The sequence below is a fragment of the Benincasa hispida genome, chromosome 1 (assembly GCF_027475165.1).
Source record: "Benincasa hispida cultivar pf3 chromosome 1, pf3_genome.v1.1, whole genome shotgun sequence".
Lineage (NCBI taxonomy): Eukaryota > Viridiplantae > Streptophyta > Magnoliopsida > Cucurbitales > Cucurbitaceae > Benincasa > Benincasa hispida.
This window is the reverse complement of record NC_143478.1, coordinates 54,293,852-54,319,944: the sequence shown is the minus strand read 5'-3', so window position 1 is coordinate 54,319,944 and position 26,093 is coordinate 54,293,852. Positions and strand designations below refer to the sequence as shown.

At 35.4% G+C, this 26,093-nt stretch overlaps 2 protein-coding genes across 2 annotated transcripts; both read left to right on the top strand.

Annotated features, from left to right (window-relative positions):
- The first annotated feature begins 6,315 nt into the window (after positions 1–6,315).
- Positions 6,316–10,500, top strand: LOC120072397 (palmitoyl-monogalactosyldiacylglycerol delta-7 desaturase, chloroplastic-like). The gene is made up of 5 exons (XM_039024847.2): positions 6,316–6,641; positions 7,582–8,065; positions 8,172–8,501; positions 9,110–9,216; positions 10,073–10,500. Exons 2-5 carry the CDS (start codon positions 7,784–7,786, stop codon positions 10,275–10,277), a joined length of 924 nt encoding a protein of 307 aa, XP_038880775.1. The 5' UTR covers positions 6,316–6,641; positions 7,582–7,783; the 3' UTR covers positions 10,278–10,500.
- A 14,696-nt stretch (positions 10,501–25,196) lies between these two features.
- Positions 25,197–26,093, top strand: LOC120077750 (uncharacterized). The gene is given in 7 exon segments (XM_039031747.2): positions 25,197–25,287; positions 25,361–25,406; positions 25,491–25,598; positions 25,600–25,661; positions 25,739–25,848; positions 25,850–25,959; positions 25,961–26,093. Coding segments are annotated over 7 exon segments (660 nt in total).

Here is a 26,093-nt window from a genome sequence, read left to right as displayed (position 1 = left end):
AATTCTAAGTTTGGGGGTGTGATGACATGCAGAAATGCATGTCATCGTAGGTCTTTTATTTAGAATTATGAGGGTTGTTAAGCAGAATATACGACAATTATGTTAGGATCCACTAGTATATCATTACATACATGCTTATGTTACATAAAGACAACTAGGGATTTTAAGTTTATTGGTTTGTGGTAAAATAAAAACATCTAAATGTGCAAAGTCAAGAAATGAAGTAAATATCATATATATTATACATCACAAACTACAGAACATGAGACTTTAGGGCATCAACCCAACAATCTCCCATTTGTCCTAAAGCAAAGTGGGGTGTACAAAATAAATACAAAAAAATAAACGAGGGCATAAAAACCCAGTGTAATAACATCTTCCACTTGCCTTACTCCAGCCGCAGGTGGTTCCGTAGACCCATGCTCTGAAGGTGACCCTCAAACACTATAGCTATGAGATCCTTCGTAAATGGATCAACAACGTTTTGCTTCGAGGCGATCACGTCTCCTCGATGCACTATCTCACGGATCAGATGATAGTTCTGCTCTATGTGTTTGTCGTGCCTGTGACTCCTGGGCTCCTTGGAATTCACCACAGCACCACTATTGTCACAATAGAAGGTGGTGGGCCTAGACATATTTGGAACAACTTCCAGCTCTGTCAAGAACTTCCTGAGCCAGACGATCTCTTTAGCAGCTTCACAAGCTCCTACGTACTTGGCCTTCATCGTGGAGTCAGTGATGCACCTCTGCTTAGTGCTCCGCCACACTACAACTCCTCCATTAAGAGTAAAAACTGACCCTGAAGTGGACTTTTGAGAGTCTTTATCAGTCTAAAAGTGAGAATCCATGTATTTAGTAAGGATCAAATCCTTAGACCCATACACGAGCATGTAGTCCCTCGTTTTCTGAAGATAGTTGAGGATGTTCTTAACTGCGGTCCAGTGACCCTAGTCTGGATTAGATTGATATCTACTGACTATTCCCACAGCATAACAGATGTTTGGCCTAGTGCAGAGCATCACATACATCAAACTGCCAATGACAGATGCATATGGGACCCGTCTCATCTCCTCAACCTCATAGACACTTTACAAAAATAAGGTTCCTTTTTAGTTTAGGAACTACAAAACATCTTTTAATACAGGAAACTTATTCTATAAAGTTAACTGGATGCCTCAACCTGCCACAGCTGAGACGATGTGCCCGGTGCCTACTCGCAATGTCATTTCACCAGCCTCCAACTGTTGCCAGGATCTAATCCCTTGAAAAGAAGAACAAACATGATTAATGGCGCTCGAATCAATTATCTAGGCAGAATCATCATTCTCCACTAAACAAGTTTCTAACACAAGTAAATCACATTTACCTTTGTTTGCCTTGGCCTTAGCCTTGGTTGCCTTCCTTTCCTTCAGATAGCGAGGACAATTCCTCTTCCAGTGTCTGTCCTAGTTACAGTGGAAACATTTTTCTTTTTCAACCGGTGGTAAACGCTTCTTCTGGGGGACAAATGGCGAGTTAGCAAGCGACACCACTGTCAATCACCCAACTGCTCTGTTGTTTAACAAGATTTATAATATCACCGTCGAATAAGATGTAAAAATCTTTGGTGGCTACAGTAGTTATGTCTGTATCACTGTTATTGTCATTATTCTTTTCTTTTCTAACAATGTTTCTTTATGTGGCTTTTCACATGACAATAATGGCACTCAACATTTGCAAACCGACCATTCTTACTTTTACTTTTGTCTTTATCTATCGAACCTTTACTCTTACTCCTCCCCCTTTTTTTAGTGATGAGAACATCTGATTATAAAGAAGAGCCCTGTGATTTTCTTCCCATCTCCTCATTCAATACACTACTTTTTACTAAGTCCATACTTAATACTCCATTTAGGGCTGAGTTTAATAAGGAAGTTCTAAATGTCTCCCACAAGTCCGACAATGTACCAAGGACCCATAAACCATGTATCTCATCCTCAAACTTGATATTCATCCTACTGATTAGTGATACCTTGAAGTGTATTCAAGTGATCTAACATGGTTGTTCCATCTTGGTACTTCAACGACATCATTTGTTTAATTAGAAACATTTTATTATTACCAGTTTTAGGGGTACATAGTGATTCAAGCTTGTTCTAAATAGTCTGTGCATGAGTTTCTTCACCAATATGGTTTAGAAAATTATCTTCTACCTATAGTCTCATAATCTCACACACTTTCTTATGACATAATTCCCATTCTTTATCAGTTTTATCATCAGGCTTCTCTTCAGAAAAAAAAAAAAACTGGAAGATGCAAATCATTCACATAGAAAATATCTTCCACATTTCTTTTCCAAACTTGATAATTTGACCAGTTAAGGGTCATCTTAGCTGAACTAGTATCCATATTCAACACAAGACAATCACAATTAAATTAATCAGCACTCTTATACCACTTTTTGGGATAAACATTATTTCTTTTGGACTAATTATCCTCTCTTTTTTAAATTTAATAGAATACTAATCAACAACTAGTAACAACAATAATAATCAAGTAAGGACATGACAATTTTAATGTGGGAAAACCCTCTCAATATGAGGAGTAAAAAATCAAGGACTCAAAATCTCCACTATAATCAAATAATGAGTACAAACAAATTATCCCTAGTCATTACTAGAGAAATATATAAATATATCTCAAGATTAACAATCTCAACAACAAACGACAACAAATAGAGAAGAATGAAATTAGAAACGTCTAACTTGAAGTGGCAACTAATTATCCATGGTATTTGTCTATAAGTAGCTCTAAACGAAATCTCCACAATCCAAATTGAAGATCCTTATGTCAAAACATGCTGTCAAAATTTTAACTCGATCGAACCATGGATCAATCCCTAAAGGACTGAAAAACGCTGCTGGTCGGATAAAAAGCTTTCTCAAATTTTCTCCATCTGCTGAGGGGGTCTACTATCCCCATTGTTGTCTTTATCTCCCCTACTATTTTTCAATGGGCTCGAACCATTGCTCTTTCTCCCCCTATTAGGAGACCTTGAGTGTTGCCTCATCTCTTGAGATTCATCAATTAAGTCAAATAACCATTCGGCCACTGTGTATGTGGCTAAGAGATCCTGTATTCTCTACTCATACAGTTTTGTTTTTGCCCACGGTTTCAGGCCTTCGATAAAAGAGAAAACTATGTCTTTTTCGGACATATCTCTTATGTCCAATATCAATACGGCAAATTGTTTCATGTAGTTCCTAATAGTATCAATATGTTTCAATTCCCGTAGCTTGTGTCTTGCCAAAATCTCAACATTTTCGGGGAAGAACTGAGAACGTAACTCTTATTTCAGTCTCTCCCACATGTCGATGATACACCGTCCCTCTTGGACATCCATGAAATGGGACCTCTACCATAACTTGGCATCCTCTGCTAGGTGCATCGTCGCTAGGGTGTTTTTCGACTCTTCAGTCGCTGTGTTCGTAGCCCTAAAGTATTGTTCAATGTCAAAGATAAAATTTTCTAGAGCCTTTGCGTCGCGAGCCCCACAGAAGGCCTTAGGCTTGAGCACTTTTACCTTGTTGAATTGGGCTGCACCCTCGACTGAGGCTTGATTTCCCACTGCTCTCATGGTAAGGTTAATTTTGACAATAACGTCCGCAATCTCTACCAGGATGACATCAATGGTGGCTCAAAAGTCCTTGGACATTTTGGTCACCATCTAAATGACCACTCTCTGCGAGTTGTCTAGTTCTTTGACACACTCTTCTATCGGCGCAACAAAGGCCTATGAACCATCCCCATGCTCAAGACGTCTATCCATCATAGTTTTCGCCTTTAGGGTCTCAACCCTTGTCAACTATTCCCTGATGGGCACGTCTAAGCGGCCAGCGACTGTATCAATTTCATCGGCCTTGTCAGCGACTTCTTGTAACCGAGTCTCTAGGAATCGAACCTGATCAGGGACTTCTATTAAATAGAGCATTTGCTCTTCAATCTCGACCAATCAGTCAACATGGGACTTGCCCAACTACTTTATAACAGACATGATCACCGCTTCTCAACTCTACGTGCCAACTTGGCTCTAATACCAACTATCACAATCGCACTTTCCAAAGCTTCACCTAGCGATTATGCGACACTTATTCCCGCTCACGAACAAGTCAGCCAATTCGAATACGAACAGCCAATGGCACACCGGGTGCCTCTCACAACCTCCACCCCCGTTTTAGAGAAAACGGTTTTAGAAAACGGGTTTAGAGAAAAGGTTTTCGCAAACAGTTTGATTGTAAGAATAGAGAAGAGAAAGATTGTAGTAGGCTAGAAAGCAATAAGCAATAACAACAGCTTTATAACATACTACTTCGGGTATGGGAAAGTGATGGTTAGTCTTATCCCCATATAGTGCATTCTGAACAAAAACACATCCGTTACCCTTGCATATGGAAATGGGCAAGCGGTCACTCACTAAGAAAAGTACATATAAACCTAACTACCTAGCAAAAGAAAATACATAGGATGAAAGCATAGTAAAAAGAGGTGGAGATGGTCATGCGGCCATAGACAACACGCCCTGGACAAGTATGACCGTGACACATTGCATATACTCTCAAACTTTACTATCATATTAAAGAGGGAAATTGAGGGGGTGAGCTCTAGATTTCGTATTCTTCACTCTATATAAATTTGTTGTATTTATATGTCATTTAAACAAACTAATAAATGGTATTGATTAATTTTTTTCATTTTTAATTAGAATATTATGGTTTATTTATGCTTTAAAACTCATTATTTTTGCCTCTATTTGATAACTATTTGGTTTTTCATTTCTTATTTTTGAAAGTTAAGCCTACAAACACTATTTTAACCTTTAAATTTCCTACTTTGTTATCTATTTTTTCCAATATTATTTGAAAAAACCAAACCAAAATTTGAAAACTAAAAAAAAATAATTTTCAAAACCTTGTTTTTTTTTTTTTTTTTTGGAATTTGACTAAGAATGAAACTCTCGTATATAAAAAGATGTTAATTACTACAAGAAATTGAGAGAAGATAGACTTAATTTTCAAAAACAAAAAATCAAAATGATAACCAAACCAGGCCTCAATATTTCATTTTCAAAATTTCATATTGTTTTAAATTAGTGAAAACATATTATATGATGAAAGAATTGGAAATTTCTTTAAGTAACTTTTTCTTTTGTAAAAGATAAAGAATGAGTATAAAATCTGTTCGCTAATTGATAAAATCCAACGAGTGAATTTTCTATCTTAGCTCGAAGGAAAACCACCCGACCCCTATCGAAAAATGCCAAATTCTCATTTGAGTCCTTCGACACTCACACAAAGTTCTTGTTTCACCAATTTAAAAGTTGACCAAGGTTTTTTATTTTTTTATTTTTACTAATGAAACAGTAGTCAAAATCCTTCTATTTAGGAAACCTTATTCGATGGAAAGATCATATATAAATTTCCATAAGGTCTCTGAAATTCATTCCAAAGTTTGTTGAATAATTTATGGATTCCGCCATCTTAGCAAAGCAACCCACTATAGAATTATGAAGGAAAATAATAATAATAATAATAAAAAAAAAACCAAAGTCTTATATCTTGTAATGATGTGTAATGAATTCATTAAATTATATAGTTCATTTAAAAGTTAGGCATATTGCATTCAAATAAGATCATTTACTTGTAATGATGTGTAATGAATTCATTAAATTATATAGTTCATTCAAAAGTTAGGCATATTGCATTCAAATAAGATCATTTAATTCCAGGAGTTTTAGGATATGTTTGGTTTAATTTTTCGAGAGTTCAATTTTAAAAATAAGATTGTAAAGTGTTTGGAAACCATTTTAAATAATTTTGGAAATACTTTTAAAGTATATTTTAAATCGTTTTTATCAATAGAGTTAAAATAAAAATATTTTTTTTAAATAGTATTTTTTTCTCTAATCATTCCAAATAAATTATTGGTGAAAAACTTAAATAAAAGAAAATTAAGGTTTTGAAAAATTTCACATTGCTAGATTTGTAAATTGGAGTATCTTTATAAACCTTGCCTTTAGTTATGGGTTTGGCTCCAAGGGGTATCCATGTTTTAGAGAGGGTGAGGACATAGGCAAAGGTGGGTTTGGTGGACATCCCACACGCGTACCGTCTTCGTCCGGTCGGGTAAGACAAGTGGGGGAAAATATTTATATTAAACATAATCTTTATTTATTTTTATTATTTATTATTTAAAACTAAATAAAATGTCATCTCCTTCCCACATGCTTCCTACTCCTCCAAAGCCTATAAATTGAACATAGTTCCTTCACATTTTCACACAACAACAAATTTCTTCTTCTCTTCTTTGCTTACAGACATTTTCTCTACTCTTTTCTGGAGTTTTACGATTTTTGAGCAACTTATATTGATCCGACTAATTCTAGTGCAGCTCCGATCGAGACAAATTTATTTATTCTAGGTTGTTTATCCTAGGGATGACGTGACAAATTTATAAAACTGCTTACACATTTGTGCAGAGTCGCAAAAAGTCTTAAAGAGAGTGAGATCTGTGACTCTGTAACGACTTTCTTTCTTGCAGGTTCTATTTTCTGATGACTGTCGTTTGTGACCGTTTGTTGCTGTCATCTTCTGTCCATCGGAGGTAGTCATTCCAACATAAACTATTAAATCATTACGTTAAAAATTAATACAAATATATATATATACGCACACATTCACATGGGCTAGAGGCAATAGAGTTGTAAATTAAAGAAAGGGCAATAGAGTTGTAAATTAAAAAAAGTCTTTCCTAATGATGGTATCAAAAGAAACAAGGACAATGGTGAAACTTCTCTGCATACAGACGTTCTCTCTATTCTTTTCTGGAGTTCTACATTTTTCGAGCAACTTATATTGATCTGAAGGGTGTGAGGTTTCTGACCTATTCCAGTGTAGCTCCGATCGAGAAAAATTTATTTCTTCTGAGTTGTTTATCCTGGGGACAATGTGGTAATTTTTTAGAATTGCTTGCACATTTGGACAGAGCGGCAAAACGTCTTAAAGAGAGTGAGATCTACGACTCTATAACGAGTTTCTTTTTTGCAGGTTCTATTTTCTAACAACTTTTATTCGTGACCGTTCGTTGCTGGCATCTTTTTTCCATCGAAGATAGCCGTTCCAACATAAACTATTAAATCATTATGTTGAAAATTAAATTGCTTTAAAAAATAACACAAATATATATATACACACACATTCACATGCGCTAGAGGCAATAGAGTTGTAAATTAAAAAATATCATTCCTAATGATGGTGTCAAAAGAAGCAAAGACAATGATGAAGTTTCTCTGCTTACAGACGTTCTCTACTCTTTTATGGAGTCCTACGATTTTCGAGCAACTTATATTGATCTGAAGGGTGTGAGTTTTCCGACTGGTTCCAGTATAACTTCGATCGAGACAAATTTATTTCTTTTAGGTTGTTTTATCCTAAAGACGATGTGATAATTCTGTAGAACTACTTGCACATTTGGGCAGAGTTGCAAAACATCTTAAAAAGAGCGATATCCGCGACTCAACTTGTAACGAATTTCTTTTTTGTAGGTTCTATTTTCTAACGACTGTTATTCGTGACCGTTCGTTGTTGTCATCTTTTGTCGATCGGAGGATAGCCGTTCCAACATAAACTATTAAATCATTACGTTAGAAATTAAATTGCATTAAAAAATAATACAAATATATATACACACAAATTCACATACGCTAGTGGCAATCGAGTTGTAAATTAAAAAAGTCATTGCTAGTGATGGTGTCAAAAGAAGCAAAGACAATGGTGAAGCTTCCTCGAAGACAATGGAGCAAGATGGACAAAGGAATGGCTGCTCTTTATTTCTTTCTACATGTGCTTTGTATTTTGGCACCACTTCATTTTAATTGGGGCGCATTTTGGATCGCATTCGTACTTTATATAATTACTGGTCTTTTTGGCGTCACCATTTCATATCATAGAAATCTCTCCCACAGAAGTTTCAAACTTCCTAAATGGTTGGAATACTTATTCGCTTATTGTGGAGTTCATACACTTCAGGTTTGACATCATTTGACAGCTCATAATCGTATAAATAGTTATAATATAACAATGGATTAATTATTGGCTAATGTGCATTTTGAATTTTTCTTTTTCTATATTTTAGGGTGATCCAATCAGTTGGGTGAGTGTGCATAGATACCACCATCAATTTGTTGATACCGACAAAGATCCACACAGTCCTATTCATGGATTCTTGTTTAGTCATATTACTTGGATATTTGATTCGGATTCTTATACTCAAAAAGTTTGTTCTAAGATAGTTTGTGATTCTAATGAAGAGATAATTGTTAGGGAAGAAAGTAGGAATAATGTTGGTGATTTGAAGGAGCAAGTTTTCTATAGGTTCCTTCACAAAACATATCTTCTTCATCCAATTGCTCTCGCAGTCCTACTCTATGCTGTTGGTGGAATTCCTTATGTAATATGGGGAATGGTAAAATAAATTAAAATCTATTTTCTAATTTTTTTCCCATTACAATTACCGATACATTTATTAACTATTTACTTTATCATTATTTGAATAATATTAGACTTTTAAAAAAGACTTTTTTAAACATAGAATAATAAATCAAAATATTTATAAAACATAGTAAAATTTTAGAATTATCAATAAACTATCAGTATCTATCAGTGATATTGTTAGACACTGATAGAAGTTTATCACTGTCTATCAACGTCTATCATTCATATTTTCGAAATTTTGCTATATTTTGTAAATATTTTAAGCAGTTTTACCATTTAAAATAATTTTCTTTTAAAAATATATGTAATTTTAGTTTAAATAATACTCGATCCAATGATTGAAAATAAATATTTTTTAAATTAGTTATTTAACTGATAATTTCATTATTACTTTACTAAACATGACCACATGTCTAATTTGTAACTTATTTTTAGCAGAAAATAAAAATTTATTTTTTATATAAAAAAGTTTTTGTAATATAATACATGTAACATGCATACATTAAAATTGTAATGCTCAATTACAATAATAATTATGAATAAAAAAAAAGAAGTGACATCATATTTCTTATTATGCAGTTTGTGAGAACTGTAATGCTCTACCATGTAACATTTATGGTGAACTCAGTCAGTCATATATGGGGAAAGCAACAATGGAAAAATGGTGGTTTATCTAGAAATAATTGGTGAGATACATTATTATCATTCTAATTTTTGTTCCAATTGGTAAGACATTTCTAATTGAAATTCGAATCCGTTTGATAATTCATTCGTTTTTAATTTTCTGTTTATCTACCCATCATGAATTTGTAATTAAATTTCAAAAATAGAAAAAAGTGTTTAAAAACTACTTATTTTTATTAGTTCCCAAATCTTGTTTTGGCTTCATAAAACATGAGTAGAAAGAGAGTAACAGAAAAATTAGTCTATATCTATATTACATATGTAATTAAATGATTATGCAATGTTGTATTTAATGGATGATGTTTTTTTTGAAAAATAAAACTATTACATTTTATATTAGAAAACACTTTAGGTCCTAAACTTTTATAAAAGTAGAAACTTAGATCTTGAATTTTGATTTGTAACGATTTAGTTTCCATACTTTCAATTTTGTAATAATTTAGTTATTATATTTTCAAATTTATAACAATTTAGTTCCTAACGTGAAAAATTTCATAAAAATTATATGTCAATTTTTATTATTTTATGATGTAGAGTTTGTATTTTGTAAAAATATTGAGTCTTTAATTAATTTATCAATTTATTTATACAAGAAATCTCATTAAATCTTTACACCAATTTCTACAATAGCTAGGGACTAACTTGTTACAAATTCTAAAGTGTGAAGACTAAATTGTTATATAATAAAGTTTATGAATTAAATTGTTACAAAATTAAAAGTTAAGAGACTAAGTCGTTACAAAGCAAATTTTAGAGACTAAATTACTACTTATATGAAAGTTTAGAGACTAAAAGTAATCTTTAACGGACATTTTATATGTTTATTATATAAGGGACTATTTTTGTTTGATTATATAGGTGGCTGAGTTTGTTATTATTTGGAGAAGGTTGGCACAATAACCATCATGCTTTCGAATATTCAGCTAAATTTGGTCTTGAATGGTGGCAAATTGACTTTGGTTGGTACGTCATTATATTCCTCGAAGCCATTGGACTCGCCCATAATGTTAAAGTGCCCTCACAAAGCCACAAGCAAAGATTGGCGATGAATACTCAGTCTTAAAAAATCTCAACCACTGATAAGACATCCATTATTATCCTAAACCCTAATCCTTCGACTCATCACTACAATTACAAAAGATCATGTTACCAAGATGTTTCTCTTCTATAAATGTTTCAGAATTAAGAGTCAAATATATATGCCAATGTAAATTAGTTTATACCATTCAAAATAAATATTAATTTTCTCTACTATAATAATAAATATAAATTATTGTAACGAAAAATATTACTTTATTAGGTTCTTGGTATATTTACTCTAGGAATCAAAGATTCCCTCATCAAGTTACTTTATTTGAAAGCCTAGAAAGTACGATATTTTCCTTACCATGCTCATCTCAAGTTCTTGTTGTATTTGTTTCACAAAGTATTCAACCATCTCCTATGACATTCCTCCGAAAACAATGTCATCGACATAGACTTGGACTACAACAAAACTCTTTGGGGTTTTCTTCAAAAAAAGAGTTTTATCAACATCACCTTGTTGTTCCACGGCCTGTCGCAGACCCAAAACAAAGGAAATTTTTGTTACACCGATTCATAGTTTATACCAAACACAGTAAAGCGGTAAGATCGGGGTCGAATCCACAGAGAGACTAATGATTAGCTAGGATAAATTAAGAATTCCAGGTAATGGAGGTTGGTTGGATTTGTAAATCAATTAACAAGCAATAAAAGAAAACAAGAATGAGTGCGGAAAAAGGATTAAATTCAATCAATGGAAAAATTTTGGGATTAGTATGCATGCTTTTTATTTTTATCATCAGGCACTAGTTAATGGTAGTAATTTCATGAGTCTTACAACCTATTAGAAAATCTAAGAGCCCAATTAGCCAATTTTGATAATAAACCAAACTAACACTAATTCAATTTAAGACTGCTCCTTCTTAGCAACATACAAGTACAAATTGAATTGCATTACGAAATGCTTCAATTGTTGAGACATACTACAAGCCGGAAAAGCCATCTCTTATAGCATGATTAATCGGGAAAGATTATATTAGGGCATACACGAGTTTTGCAAGAAAAAGTCTAGACCCTAAACATGTGATCCTAATTAGCGGGCAACTTAATCAATCAATATATGCATAGTCTATGATGATATTGCAAACAAGAATTTTGATAAATTAATTTGTCAGATCAATTCATAAAAATTCTATTAAAAATCAATTAAATCTTCCCAAAGGGTTCACAACAATTAAACACATTAACTAGCTATCCTTCAAGAATCAAAGCATACTACTAATCCCAAGAAAATTTACCTAGTCTCGCATTGGCATAATGGAATTACAATGATTAATGGAGAAACGAGGCCAACTATAGGGAAAATTACACAACAATTCGACTGAAATTGCTCCCAAAACCATACTAAACTCTTAAATTTCTTCACACCTTTTGCTAGAACCCCAAATGTTGTATTTATAAGTTTGCCACAACGTCGCGTCACTAGGAAGAGCATTACGATGCTGCGGCGGCATCGTGTAGAGCGTTAAGGAAGCGTCACGAGCTGGCCTGATGCTTAGTTGCACGCGTGCGGAGGGGGGAAGTTCGTCAAACTTCATGGCATTGTGACGCTCTAGGGGAGCATTACAATGCTACCTATTTTGCCTTATAACGTTAAGCAGGGGCATCGGGCTAGTGTTAAGATGGTGGCGTTGTCAATCTTCAGAGTGTTCCGACACTCGGAGTAGCGTTGCAATGCTAGCTTACACCCAAGCCTACTGCCTTCAAGCATCGAGCGAGCGTTAGACTTAGGCTATTGATGAGCATTGCAATGCTAAAATAAGGCAGTTTGGACTTTTGTCATCTCAGCTCTGTTTGGGTGCACTCGACTCCCGATTTTCCATCCTTTTTGCTTGATTCTTCATCTTTGTAACGTAATTGCTCCATGGGATCAATTCTCCTACAAAATAAGAAAAATAGACACAAGAATTATCCAAAAATAGTAAAGTTAAGATCATAAATTTAGCTTTTTTTGAGAGCTAACAAACACCCCCAACTTAACTCTTGATCGTCCTGAGCAAGATCATAACACTCAATCATGAAATTGACAAGAAGATATTTGCTGCATTCATCGAATCCAATCTCAAATCTCAGTAGTCTTTTGGATCTTATAATAAATCACAAAATAATCATTCAATTGAGACTTAGATATAAAAAGAAATTTTACAACAAGGGTTATGCATAAATGAAACACTAAGGCATGAAAACTTTTTCATAAATCGAAAAGTACCCAAAAAAGTTTTATCCTGCCCCCATCTTATTTTTCCTCTACTCTGGCTCCGTCATCAGCTCAAGACATACTGTTATTGCTAATCAAATAGGAACACTAGCTAAGAGTGCCCAAAACTCACACACACAAAACATAGAGAGTATTGTTTTTCCTATAGGGCTAGCTTTCACACCAAACGGCCAAGAACCTATCACTCTTTTCTCGCGGGCTTAAACTAGACACGACGAAGGTAGCTCTTTTCACCTCTATTCATGCACACAAGCACACTATTTTTTTGTAGGCACACTGGCTTATGCCTCATTTTTTTCGATCAGAAAAGCAACTAGCTTGATTCTCTTTTTCCTTATTGCACACTAGGCTACTATTTTCTCACCGTCTAATTCTGCTCTCAGACATTAAAAGTTTCTCTCAAGCTAAAAGGGGGCATTTCGAGGTGACAATGAAAATCCGAGATAGATAATCCATTTCTAGGACTTTTAAGGGATTTAAAACGAAAAAATTTTCAACCTAGGCTCATTATGCATATATCTAGCGAAAATATTTTTATAAAAAGCTCAAAATAATGAAAGTTGCTCCTCTTTAAGAACAAATAACTCAATGAGTGTGACATCAAATTGTCATTGAAAGGAAACGATAAATAGGACGAATAATCATTCAAAAATTTAGACAAAAAATATTCAGATCACAAATCAAATATCCCAAAGCATGCTTCACCCACCTCCAACTTAAGACTCATGCATTGTCCTCAATGTATATCTAGGTTATAATTCATGCTAAAGGCAAAAAGAGGGGACAAGGGGAACCGGGAAAAAAAAAACTCCCTTGGAATTGGGCACAAGCATAATCATTTAAGAAGCCTTCCTCCAAGGAGCAAAAATTGTAATTCTCTTGTGATGAAGAGTAGATATAACCAGCCATTATTTCAACTTAATCCAAAAGGAAATAAAAGAAATAAAACAAAAGGAAAAAGAAAAGCAAATAAAATCTTAAACGCCTGGTTGCCTCCAGGAAGCGCAACTTTTAACATCTTTTGCTTGATGTCTGGTGATGCGAGCTAAAGGGCAGAGTCAACAAAAAACTTGAGTAAGCTGAGTTGACTTCCCCTTCATTGAAGACTTTAGGATGGTACCCGTTCACCTTGAACTCTTTTTTTGTCTCCAAGCTCCTGATTTCAATTGCACCATAGGGAAACAAGTTAATGATCTCAAAAGGACCAAGCCATTTGGATTAAGCTTACTGGGCATAAGTGAGATGTGAGTTATAAAGCAATATTTTCTGACCAATCCTGAATTCCTTCCTCAAAAGACCTTTATCATGAATTAATTTTGACTTTTCCTTATAGAGTCTCGAGTTCTCATAGGCTTCAAAGCATAGTTCCTCCAATTCATGTAGTTTCAGAAGTCTCTCTTCACCAGCTTGGGCTAGATTTATATTGTATTACTTAACCGCCCAATAGGCTTTGTGCTCGACCTTGACCAGCAAAAGGCACGCCTTGCCATAGACAGGCTTGAATGGGGAGTTTTGAAAGCTATTTTGTAAGCCCAAAGAGCATCATCAAGACACGTGCTCTAATCCTTCCTTGTTAGATTGACAGTTTTTTCCAAGATACTCTTGACCTCTTTATTAGATATTTATACTTAGCCATTCGTTTGAGGATGGTACAGAGTAGAAACCTGATGGTGAACTCTATACTTCCTCATAAATGCCTCAATGGTTTGGTTGCAAAAGTATGAACCCTGGTCATTAATTATGGCTTAAGTGGTCTGCCACTGAGTTTTCTGCTCCCCTCCTATCCTTAATGGTCAAGTTGAACACCTGAAGGAGAAGCATCCAACCCACAAGGCGGGGCTTAGACTCCTTTTTGGTCATAAGGTACCTAAGAACAGAATGGTCATTATAAATAGTAACATGAAATCCAAGAATGTAAGAGCGGAATTTATCTAAAGAGAAAAGGATTGCCAAAAATTCCTTCCCAATCGTGGTGTAGTTTATCTGGGTAGGATTTAGGGTCCGTGATGTGAAGCATATGACATGGCTTTTCTTATCGACCTGCTATCCTAGAACTGCTCCCACTGCTAAATTGCTAGCACCACACATGATCTCCAATGGTACGTCCCATCATGGAGGCTGAAAAATCGGGGTGGTGGTCAACTTTTCCTTCAAAGTGTCAAAGGCCTCTTGACACTCCTTGTCAAAATTGAAGGGTATATCTTTCTATAACAATGTTGATAGTGGTAGTGCTAGCTTCGAAAAGTACTTGATGAAATGCCTCTAAAAACCTGTGCTACCAAGAAAAGAACAAATGTACCTAATATACGTAGGATAAGGGAGGTTAACAGTAACATCTATCTTTGCCTTGTCTACCACAATTCTCTTTGTAGAAACTAGATGTCCCAAAACAATCCCATGTGAAGCCATAAAGTGACATTTTTCATAATTCAACACAAGATTAGTTTCAATGCAACGTTCCATTACCAGAATAAGATTATGCAAACACCCATTTGCTAGAGTGAGTCCTTTAGCAGTTGTTGGATTTCCTGTTGAAATTTTATGGAGTTCTCAACCAAAGATTTGACGATATCCTCCAAAGACATACCAAAGGAAGATGACGATGGCTGATTGGAATGATTGGAACTATTATGCTCTTGTTCTTAGCCCTGACCTCCCAATTTGAGATTAGGGCGGTCACGTCATCCTGGTTATACATTGGAGCATGAGGATCGTATTTCCTCTGGTAACTCTCAACTGCATTGACTTAGGTTTATGGATATGCTTAAGAGGTGTGTCCTACTGTTCCACAAGCTCCACAAGCCTTCACTTGAGCTACTCCTCCTTGGGCCATCTGTGTCACAAGGGAAGTTAAATTAGATATTTGAGTCTTAATTATTTTACTTCAGAATAAGCAATTGAATATTTTGGCTCCAAAATTTTGGTTGTTTTAAACAATGCGTGAGATTAATTCCTGGGCGGGCGTCTTATCAGTAAGAGCGCCTCCAGCAGTTGAGTCAATGAAGCTTCTGTCATTGGCAAGCAAACCACTATAGAAATATTGAATCAACAATTGGTCAGAAATCTTGTGATGGAAAAAACTAGTACATAAACGTTTACATCGTTCTTAATATTCAGACGATGATTCACCAACAAATTGTTTAATCCCATAAATATCTTTTCTTATTGAACGGGCTCTAGAAGTTGATTTTTTTTTTCAAGAAATTTCATTTAAGCTCATTTTAAGTAATTATCGACCCTGGAGTCAAGTAGTATAACCAATCTTTAGCGCCATCTGATAATGAAAAAGGAAAAGCCCTAAGGTACAGTTGTTCTTTTGTAACTCCATGGGGTCGTATAATTACACAGACTATATGGAAGTCCTTGATGTGTTTATGGGAGTTCTCATCTACATTCCCTCTGAAGGTAGGCAATAGATCGATCAACTTGGCTTGAGTTCAAATGGTACAGTGGTAGGTGGAAAAACGATGCACAGAGACTGTTGGTCCATGTCTGGCTCTGCTAGTTCCCTCAGAGTTTTCTCATGAACTTCTTCTCTCATTTCTCTTGTTGTATTGTCAGCAACTTATTGATTTCCTTCTTCTGGTATCTCTCATCTGCGCCTTCTTTGGATTCTTCTCTCCTCTTGGTCAATATCTATAATGAAAATGAACTCTGGACTCCCAGAGGACCGGGTTATAAACCAAAGGTAAGCAGTAAAACACACTTTCTCTTTTTTGTTATTATTTTTATTTTTATTTGGAATCCAAAAATTTTCCTAGGCTAATTGTCAAGTCTCCCCAGCAATGGCGCCAATTTGTTCCACGGTCTGTCACAGCCTGGAAAAAAGGAAGTTTTTGCTTCACCGATTCAAGGCTTATACCATAAATGCAGTAAAGCGGTAAGATCGACGTCAAATCCATAGAGAGACTAATGATTAGCTAGGATAAATTAAGAATTCCAGGTAATGAGGATTGGTTGGATTTGTAAATCAATCAACAAGCAATCAAAGAAAACAAGAATGAATGTGGAAAAATGATTAAATTCAATCGATAGGAAAACCTTCAGATTTGTATGCATGCTTTTTATTTCTATCTTCAGACACTAGTTAATAGTACTAATTTCGTGAACCCCTCAACCTATTAAAAAAAATGTAATAGCCCAATTAGCCAATTTTGATAATAAACCAAACTAGCACTAATTCAATTTAAGACTCTTCCTTCTGAGCGACATACAAGAAAAAATTGAATTGCATTATGAAAGGGTTCAATTGTTTAGACATACTATAAGCCGGAAAAGCCATATGTTATAACATGATTAATTGGGAAAGATTATAGTAGGGCATACACGAGTTTTGCTAGAAAAAGTCTGACCCTACACATGCGATCCTAATATGCTCAATTTAATCAATCAATATATTCATAGGCTATGATGATTTTGCAAACAAGAATTTCAATTAACTAATTTGTCAAATCAATTCATAGAAATTCTACTAAAAATCAATTAAATCTTCCCAAATGGTTCACAACAATTAAACACATCAACTAGCTATCCTTCAAGAATCAAAGCATACTACTAATCCCAAGAAAATTTATCTACCCTCGCTTTGGCATAACAAAATTACAATGATTAATGGAGAAACGAGGATGACTATAGGGACAATTACACAACAATTTGACTGAAATTGCTACCAAAACTGGACTAAACTCTTAAATTTCTTCATACCTTTTGTTGAAACCCCAAATGTTGTATTTATAAGTTTGCCACAGCGTCGCGACGCTGCAGCAGCATCGTCAAAGCCTTGAGAAAGCATCACGATGCTGGCCTGACGCTCAGTTGTGCATATGAGGAGGGGGAAGTCTGTGAAAGTCCATAGCATCGCGACGCTCTAGGGGAGCGTTGCAATGCTACCTATTCTACATTATTGTGTTGAGCAGGGGCGTTGGGCTGGCATTGCAATGGTGGCATTGTCAATCTTCGGAGCGTTGTGACGCTCGGAGTAGCATTGCAACGTTACCCTGCACCTGAGCCTACTGCCTTCAAGCGTCAAGCGAGCGTTGGACTTAGGTTACTGATGAGCATTGCAATGTTGAAATATGGCAGTTTGGACTTTTTTCATCTTAGCTCCGTTTGGGTGCACTCGACTTTCAATTTTCCATTCTTTTTGCTTGATTCTTCATCTTTGCAACGTAATTTCTCCATGGGAACAATTCTCCTACAAAATAAGACAAATAGACACAAGAATTACCCAAAAATAGTAAAGTGAAGGTCATAAACTTAACTCTTTTATAGAGCTAACACTTGCCTATACCCATTCTTGACCAAAAATTGAGTCAACCATTCATACCAAGCTCTGAGAGTCTGTTTAAGACCATAAAGCGCTTTGTTGAATTTATATACATAGTCAAGATGAAAAAAATCAACGAAACCCTTAGGTTAAGCGACATACACTTCTCCCTTCAGATACCCATTTAGGAAGGCACTCTTTACATCCATTTGGTATAGTTTAAATTTCATGAGACATGAAATACCAAATAACAGTCTAATTGCTTCTAGCCTTGCAATAGAAGAAAAATTTTCATCGAAGTCTATTCTTTCTAAGTGTTTGAACCTTGAGCCACTAATTTTGGTTTATTTCTGTTCACATTTCCATTCTCATCAATCTTGGTCTTGAATATCAACTTTGTCCTAATTACATTCATAGACTTAGGTCTAGGGACAAGTGTCCATACATTGTTTCTAATAAACTGCCTAAACTTCTCTTGCATTGCATTGATCTAACATTCATCCTCAAGGGCTTTTTTGACATTCTTCAGCTCCACCTAAGTAGTGAAATGGATATTACTGATCATTTCGAGATAGTTGACTTTGTCTTTCCTTCTCATCATTACCCCGTCATTAAGTTCACCAATAATGTTACTAGAAGGATGGTATTTAAGAACCCTGTTGAAAATGTCTTGTTACTTTCTTCTGTCTACTCAGAACTATTTGAGATGTCCTCCACAGGAGTACTCGATCATAGATCAGTGGGCTTTTCAGAAGAAGTGTTAGGAACATCAGTATTAACAAGCGATGTTGAGAAGGAGTCTTCTTCAGTTGTAGAGGAGGAATAAAAAAAAGCGACATCATTATCAATCACAACGTTAATGGACTCTATGATAGTGCGAATACATTTATTGAAAACTCAGTAGGCCTAGCTTTTTTAGGAATACCCAAGGAAAAATCCTTCATCTAACTTTGAGTCCCATTTCCTCTTAGTCTTTCTATTGACAAAAATGTAACAAGTAATGCCAAAGATGTGAAAATACTTTATATTTGGTTTTCTTCCTCTCCACAACTTATATATATTGTTTGAAGTCCCTAGTTGCAAAACAATCCTCTTATGGATGTGATAGGTTGTTTCAGTGCCTCTACCCAAAATTGATATGGTATTCGATTGGTATGTATCATTGCACGAGCCATTTCCTGAAGAGTCCAATTTTTCCTTTCTACAACTCTGTTCTGTTGGGGTATAATAGGACCTGAAAATTCATGATAAATTCCAGCACCCTCGCAGAACTAAGCAAACCGAGAGTTCTCAAACTCTATACCATGATCACTCCGAATTCGAACAACATTTAACTCCTTTTCGGGCTGTAGTTGAAGACAAAAAGTTTGAAACATGGGGAAGTGTCATATTTATCTAGAAGAAAACGAACCCAAGTGAATCTCGAGTAATCATAAAAAAAAACTAAGACATATCATTTGCCCCCCAAACTTTTTGACTGTGTTGGACCCATAAGATACATATGAAGAAGTTTGAGAACACAAGATGATCTAGAATGACCTGTCTGTTTGTAAGGAGCGTGAATTTATTTTCCTGATTGATAATCTCTACATATATTTCCAGTTGATGCAAGTAAAGAGGGGAGACCAGTTACAATATTCTTACTAAGAGCCTTTTGTATAGTCTTCACGCTAACATGACCAAGGTGTTATGCCACAGGCTAGCTTCATCTTGCCTACACAAATGACAAACCTATGAAGAATTATCACAACTCCACATATAACAATTATTAGACGACCGCATACCTATCTTGACAAGAGCTTTGACATCGTCTGTGACAACACATTTGTCTTTGGTACTCATGTTCAGATCTTGGTCACATAGCTGATTGAGGCTAGTGAGATTGGCAGTAAGTCCCTCAACCAACATTACAATATTCAATTTTGGAAGACTTGGGTAATTTAAAGTTTCTTTTCCAAAGATCTTACCATTCGCATCATCACAAAAAATGACTTTTCCAGATAAATAGCTCTTTTTTACCAGTCATATGATGCGAGCTACCGCTATTAAAGTACCAATCACCTTTGGCAGACGATCTAAGAAAGGTCCAGAGACATTGCATCTGTTTTGAGTGTTCTTCTCTCTCCACACCTGTTTTATTGTACTCTGTTTAGGTATGTAATTCTAGGGGAATTAAGCAACCCTTTTGAGAAAAGAGGGCCTGTGAAGAACTTTCAATAACTGATAGCAAAAAGGGCGTTTATGATCCACTTTGCCACAATAGTGACAAATCCATCTCCAATTAAATACATAGTTACCTTTCTTAATTGGAATGAGAGAGGGATGTTCTGTAACACCATAAGATTATGGATCTTGAGCTCTAACAAACTCAATCTTTTGCTTTCCCTTTAGACTATTTACTATGTTGACTACTGCCTGCTGAAAAATTAAGCCCAGAGTTATCATTTGTTGCCTTTCTTCTTGCTAGGATTTTCTCGAGAATCTCAGTACCAGTGTTCAACATTCTCACATTCTTGCTCATAGTTTCTTTTTTAGATTTAACCTGTGAAAGTTCTCGCTTCAATTTTGTAATAGTAGATATTAGCCTGTGATTTTCAACAATCGGAGTCTCAATTCTTTATTTTTGCATATCAAGGGCTTTTGATCTTCTTGCCATTTGAGAAACAGAGCAGGATACGAAGAATTTGATTCTTGTAGGCTCGTAATATTAGAAGGCTTTTTTGCATAAACTTCATATTCAGAAACCTCGTAGGATGAGGTGTCAGACAAAACGTTACTAACAAAAGCTCTAAGAATTTCCTCTGAGTCACTACTATCTTCTGTTTTAGTATCAGACAAAGTTATGACTTACCTTTTACTCTGTTTCTTAAGGAAATTGGTGTGACTATAACCACTACACTCTTTACACTTAATATGCCAATCTTTTTGAGACCCAACTAGACTAGACTTTTTAACTTCCTTCTTACTGTTATGATGTCTGGTCTGATTGAAGGGGGAAGAGCTGCCATACTTGTAGGTGTTGTATGCAGCAGACCTCTTGCCAAACCATTTGAGAACACGGTTAAACTATTTTAAAAGTAAAGATATAGATTCTATAAGAGAATCTTCTGGTTCTCTATCATGATCAACATGCTCTTCTCTAACAGTGGATTGAAAAGAAATGCCTTTATTTTTCTTCTCGATCTTCCCATCTAGAGACATCTCAAAAGTAAGCAAGGAACAAAATAGTTCATCGACTCTCAACCTGGTTATGTCTTGAGCTTCCTTAATGGTAGTAACTTTCATATCAAATCTCTTAGGTAGACCTAAGCACTTTCGGACAAGTTTTTCTTTTGAGATTTTCTCTTCAAGAGTGAAGGACTCATTTGCAATATCTAACACTCTAAAATTAAATCAGTAATGGACTTATCATCATGCATTCTAAGGTTGTCAAATTTTGATGTTAATAATTGCAACCTTGACATCTTGACTTTTGAAGTTGCCTCTTACACAATGAACTAAATATTCCATGCTTCCTTAGTCGAGACACAATTGTTAATAAGTAGAATATATTGCGATCCACACAATTAAATATGGCATTCAGGGCACGAGAATTCCCAAATGAAGCTTCATCTTCTTCTCCAGTCCATTGCGACTCATGATTCAAGATTTCTTTCCCATCATTAGTTTTGATAGTGGGATGAGTCCACCTAGTAACCATTGCCTTCTATGTTTTGCTATAATTGACTTTAGGAAGGCAATCATTCATGCTTTCCGATAAGAACCATCTAGAATTGGAGAACGAGTGGTAGAGCCACCTTCTTTGATCTCATCCATGATCGAAGCACCTGAGACAATGGTGACTTGCTCCTACCAATTGAAAAAACGTTAAGAAGACTCACCCTCAAAATCCAGATATTAAACAAAAAACATTAACAAGAATTGTAACAATTAATAAAAGCAAGTAAATGAACACAAGAGTTGGTAACTCAATTCAATAATAAACCACCTACGTCTCGGAGGCAGTGTGCTCGAAAAGGATAATTAACTAATATTGATGAGTTAAGCAATTTACAATGTAGCACTTATCTGTAATACACTAACTACTATAGGCTCACGTAGAGCTCAAATCGCAGGTCACCTAGGCTCCCTCTAGATGTGAGATTCCATATCAAATGTACTTAAGCTTTTCTAAGCTTGATATCAGCAATGAGACCCCTCTCACAATGATATCTTCCCTTCAAGATAGTGAACTTCCTTCACTGATGAATCTTGGGATCCCCTAAAATGGAGAACACCTTCCTCCGAAGTTGAGTCTTAGGCTCCTCTTAAGATCGAGAATCCCTTCTCTGGTAGCTAGGGTTTAGGCTCCCCCTAAGTTGTGATAATCTTCAAAGTGTTGCAATCAACGGATAAAGAATTTGCACAGTGGAATAATGAACAACGAGCAAGTACACAATGTAGAACAATTTAGTCGAGGTACAGAAATCGTCTTGCTCTAAAAAATACAATTGAACTTCTTCAAACCAGCTCTCAATATTAATACACCTTTTATAAACATATTCAGAAAAGGAAATAACTTTTAAAGAGAAGAAGATAATCCATACCTCATTAAACGAAAATATCAGACAAAACCAACATGCAAGAATTTTCCAGATTAGGAAAAAAATATTTTGCACGAAATATTTTGATGTTTAAACCCAATGTTAAGACTTTTTTTGTAACATCTGCAGAAAGCAAGACTTTGGAAAAATATAAAGCCAATTAAACAAAATCTTCGACACTTTCCATATAGCTTCTTGTGATTTTTGAACCTATCTTTGTTAATAATAGAAGATTCAACCAAGTTAGCATTAATTGAATTCAGATTTCAAGAAATCAACTTATCTTTTAGTATGTTGGCTTCTTCCGTATGCATGTGACTGATAAGCTTCTGGAGTGTCAGATCATTCTTTTTGTGTTTTAGATAGTTTTTGTAGTCACTCCGAGATGGGGAAAATTTATCAAATCGTACATTTGATTAGAGAAGCTCACACATCTTCATGTCCTCGAACAGAATGCTGGCCACCAAAATTTCATATTCATGAATCTGGTCCACCACATGTTTCTTGTTCGTCATCTGAAATTGTAGCCATTTATCGACGACGTACTTCTTGTGGCATACATCATCACCTTCATATCGAGACTCTAGTATATTCGAAATTACCTTTGTTGACTTTTGGACCACGAACAGATCAAGCATCGAATTTTTCATATGATTCAGTAGATGGCCATGGACCGTTTTGTTGTCTTTCTTGTATTTATCAAGATCGATCACAGAGGACTGCTTCAATTGGTTAGAAACATCAAGGGGTTCCTTGAAGGATTTTGGATCAGAGACATTAGTCACCCTTCTTGGTATCAGTTGGTGCTTCTGTGGTGTGGATATAATCAAATTCCAACTGCTCGAAGAAGATCAATAATTTTTTAGAACAATGGCGATAGTTCGCTCCATTGAGTAGTTCAAGCAAGAATAGATTGGGGGAACCTTACCATTCTTGATCAACATCTGGAAATAATTACTTTCAGATTGTTAGAACAGATGCTGTGAAGAGTTGCTGAGTCGTGGAGGAGCCACTGCCCTGAAAGGAATAATGACATGAACTTAGTGCTAATAGTTATGTCGGTTGCTCCCAAGGTTAACACAACCTCCAAATTCAGGCATGCACTCACTAGAAAATAAACTAAAATTGGAAGAAAAGTTGCTCAGAATAGATGAGAATGAGAATAATAATATAAATGCGTACAGATCTATGTATCTATTAGATCTAATGAACATGTTAAAAAGAAGAAGAATGGAAACGACTAGGGTTTGAAGAAGAGGAACAGGTAAAGCAAAACATTCATAAATGGGCAAAATAAAACGTTCATAATAGGTAAAATAAAACGTTCAATTTTTTAATAAATTAGGTTAAAAAATTAAACAAATAAGTAATAAAAAATTTGTTCTTTTTGGTGTAAGCATTGTTACCCAAACCCGCTCGTCCGACTGGACGCCGGTGATGACGCATGAGCATGGTGAAAGGGTTATACTTTCACTACCAACACACTTTGGCCTTGCATCTAGCGTACCTTGGTATTTATACTCTTTAGACATTACTAAATTTTCCAATGTGGGACAAAACTCTCTCACTCCCTTAACTTTTGCTCTGAGCCTAAGCCCATGTTCTTTCTCCCGAGCCGAGACTAATAATTGAAATAGATGGGGGTAAACTAATGAGCTCAGATATTAATGAACTTTGTAGAAGAGTTATCTATCGTAACAATACTCTTATTGATCTATTAACGACAAGTAGATCTATGCCAGGAGAACTAGTAATGTGTCAGTAGAAATTAGTACAAGAAGTCATGGATACACTTCTTGATAATGGAATCCACAGACAACTCACCTACAATATACACATAAAAATAAAATTAAAGGATCCATCTTTACATGAAATGGATATATCCATCTACCTTTGACTTAGAATTATGAGATGATAAATATGGCAAAGCCCATACCAAGAATCGGTTCATGTAGAATTAGACTAGTAGCTCACGTAAAAGTATGTGTAGAATACCAAAGGTTTTGAATGAGAGAAAGAAGTGAGGAATCCTCTTTTCGACTCTAACTCTCCCACTCCAAACATTGATTTCTTTCTATTACTTCGAAAGGTGCTGCTTCAACTTCAACCACTTGAATTTTTTATATTCTTTTTTCTATCTTATTAAACGAATGACATCTTCTAATGGACATCCTAGCTATTCTTAGCATGATATTGGGGAATCTCATTGCTATTACTCATGTATGTCCAATCCACGATTCCCAACTTAAAGGAATGGCGTAGATCATCAGTACCTGGAAACCCTTCTATGGGCAATCCTTAATGATTGGTGCCCTACCCATCATTCCCTATACCCTTATGGGTAGGTTGTAGAATAGAGAAAGCATACGATCATATGTTATTCTTGGTTCAAAAAATGTAGGATACGAAGTAAAATCTATGATGATAATTTGAAGAGAGATGTCCCATAAAATCGTAAATGCTACGTAGATGACCTAGCCATCAAAACCCATAAAAGAGTCAATCAAAAGAGTCGACCACTTGGAATCTTCAATTGCTTTTAGGTAACACAATTTGAAGACGAACCCTATAAAGTAAAGTGCTTCTTTCTTTGGAGTCTCGTAAGGGTTCCATCTAAACTAGGAGAATCAGAACAAGCAATATAGGTGAGAAAAAGATAACAAGAGAAAGGCCTTACAACACAAAGTCTTCCTCATTCTCGATTATACTGCCTAGACGGAGCTGTCTTAATAGATGAAAGGTGGAGGTGTTTGAATTCTCATACTTCTTGGAAGCCTTTCCTATGCCTTGGTTAACCACTGCTTACTCTCCATATTCTATTAGGCATGAGAGATGCGGGTTAAGGCAAGGGGTGCTTCTTTGGTTGACTGCTCATCAAACCCTAGCTTGCCCATGAAACTCTTTCAGTTGGGAGTCTTCATGTGTGAGTTGGCTAGGGTGATAATAACATTCTTTATAGTAGCACAATAAAGAAGCCTAGTTATCTCAATTCACAGACCATGTTTGGAACAATTCAAATTTGAATAGTTCCTATAAAGATTCGTAATGCCATTCCATTGTTGTCTTTCTTCTTCTTGTATTTATTTTCATTGTAAATTTGAGCTTGTCGATCAAACTATGGCTTAGGTCGGATCATTCCCTAAATTATTCACTTCCTCACAACTGAGCCCTTCAAGTCTTTTTCCTGAAAATAGTTCCTTATTTGCATCTCTCAAGTGAGAAGGATTTCGTCTCAATCTCTTACTGGAAAGCCTAAACCCTTACTCTTCCAAGCATACATCAACCCGAAAAAAAATAGTGTAAGTAAAAAAAAGACCAATTAGGATCACACTAGTCCTGCCTGGCCTATTATGACTATTTTCCCCCAGAACAAGAATAAAAGAGGCTTGCAGGTCTAGTCACATACCCTTATCGTCTTATTGTTCTATTTGTTGCAGTGGTAAACTCATTGAATACTCAAATATGGTTTAGTCACACCCTTCAAGAGTGTACATTCTGATCCTATAGAAAACAGAGCATTCTTTGCTTTTGATTCCATTCATGAAAATAATTCTATCACACATGGAAAATCGAGTTCAAAGAACTCTCCCCATAACTTATTCTTGCAAAGATCCAACATTCTTTCATTTATCATATAGAATAACGAACTTTAAGTCCAGAGTGTGCACTGTTCTTATTCCTCGTGATGTGAACTTAAGAGTGTATTGTATGAGAAATGTGGAAAAATAG

What these genes read in the sequence shown, in the direction of transcription:
- LOC120072397 (XM_039024847.2), top strand. Translation starts at nt 7,784, where the DNA reads ATGGTGTCAAAAGAAGCAAAGACAATGGTGAAGCTTCCTCGAAGACAA. An exon ending in GTGGAGTTCATACACTTCAG is followed by an intron (nt 8,066 to 8,171) that starts GTTTGACATCAT and finishes TCTATATTTTAG; the next exon opens with GGTGATCCAATCAGTTGGGT. An exon ending in CTTATGTAATATGGGGAATG is followed by an intron (nt 8,502 to 9,109) that starts GTAAAATAAATT and finishes CTTATTATGCAG; the next exon opens with TTTGTGAGAACTGTAATGCT.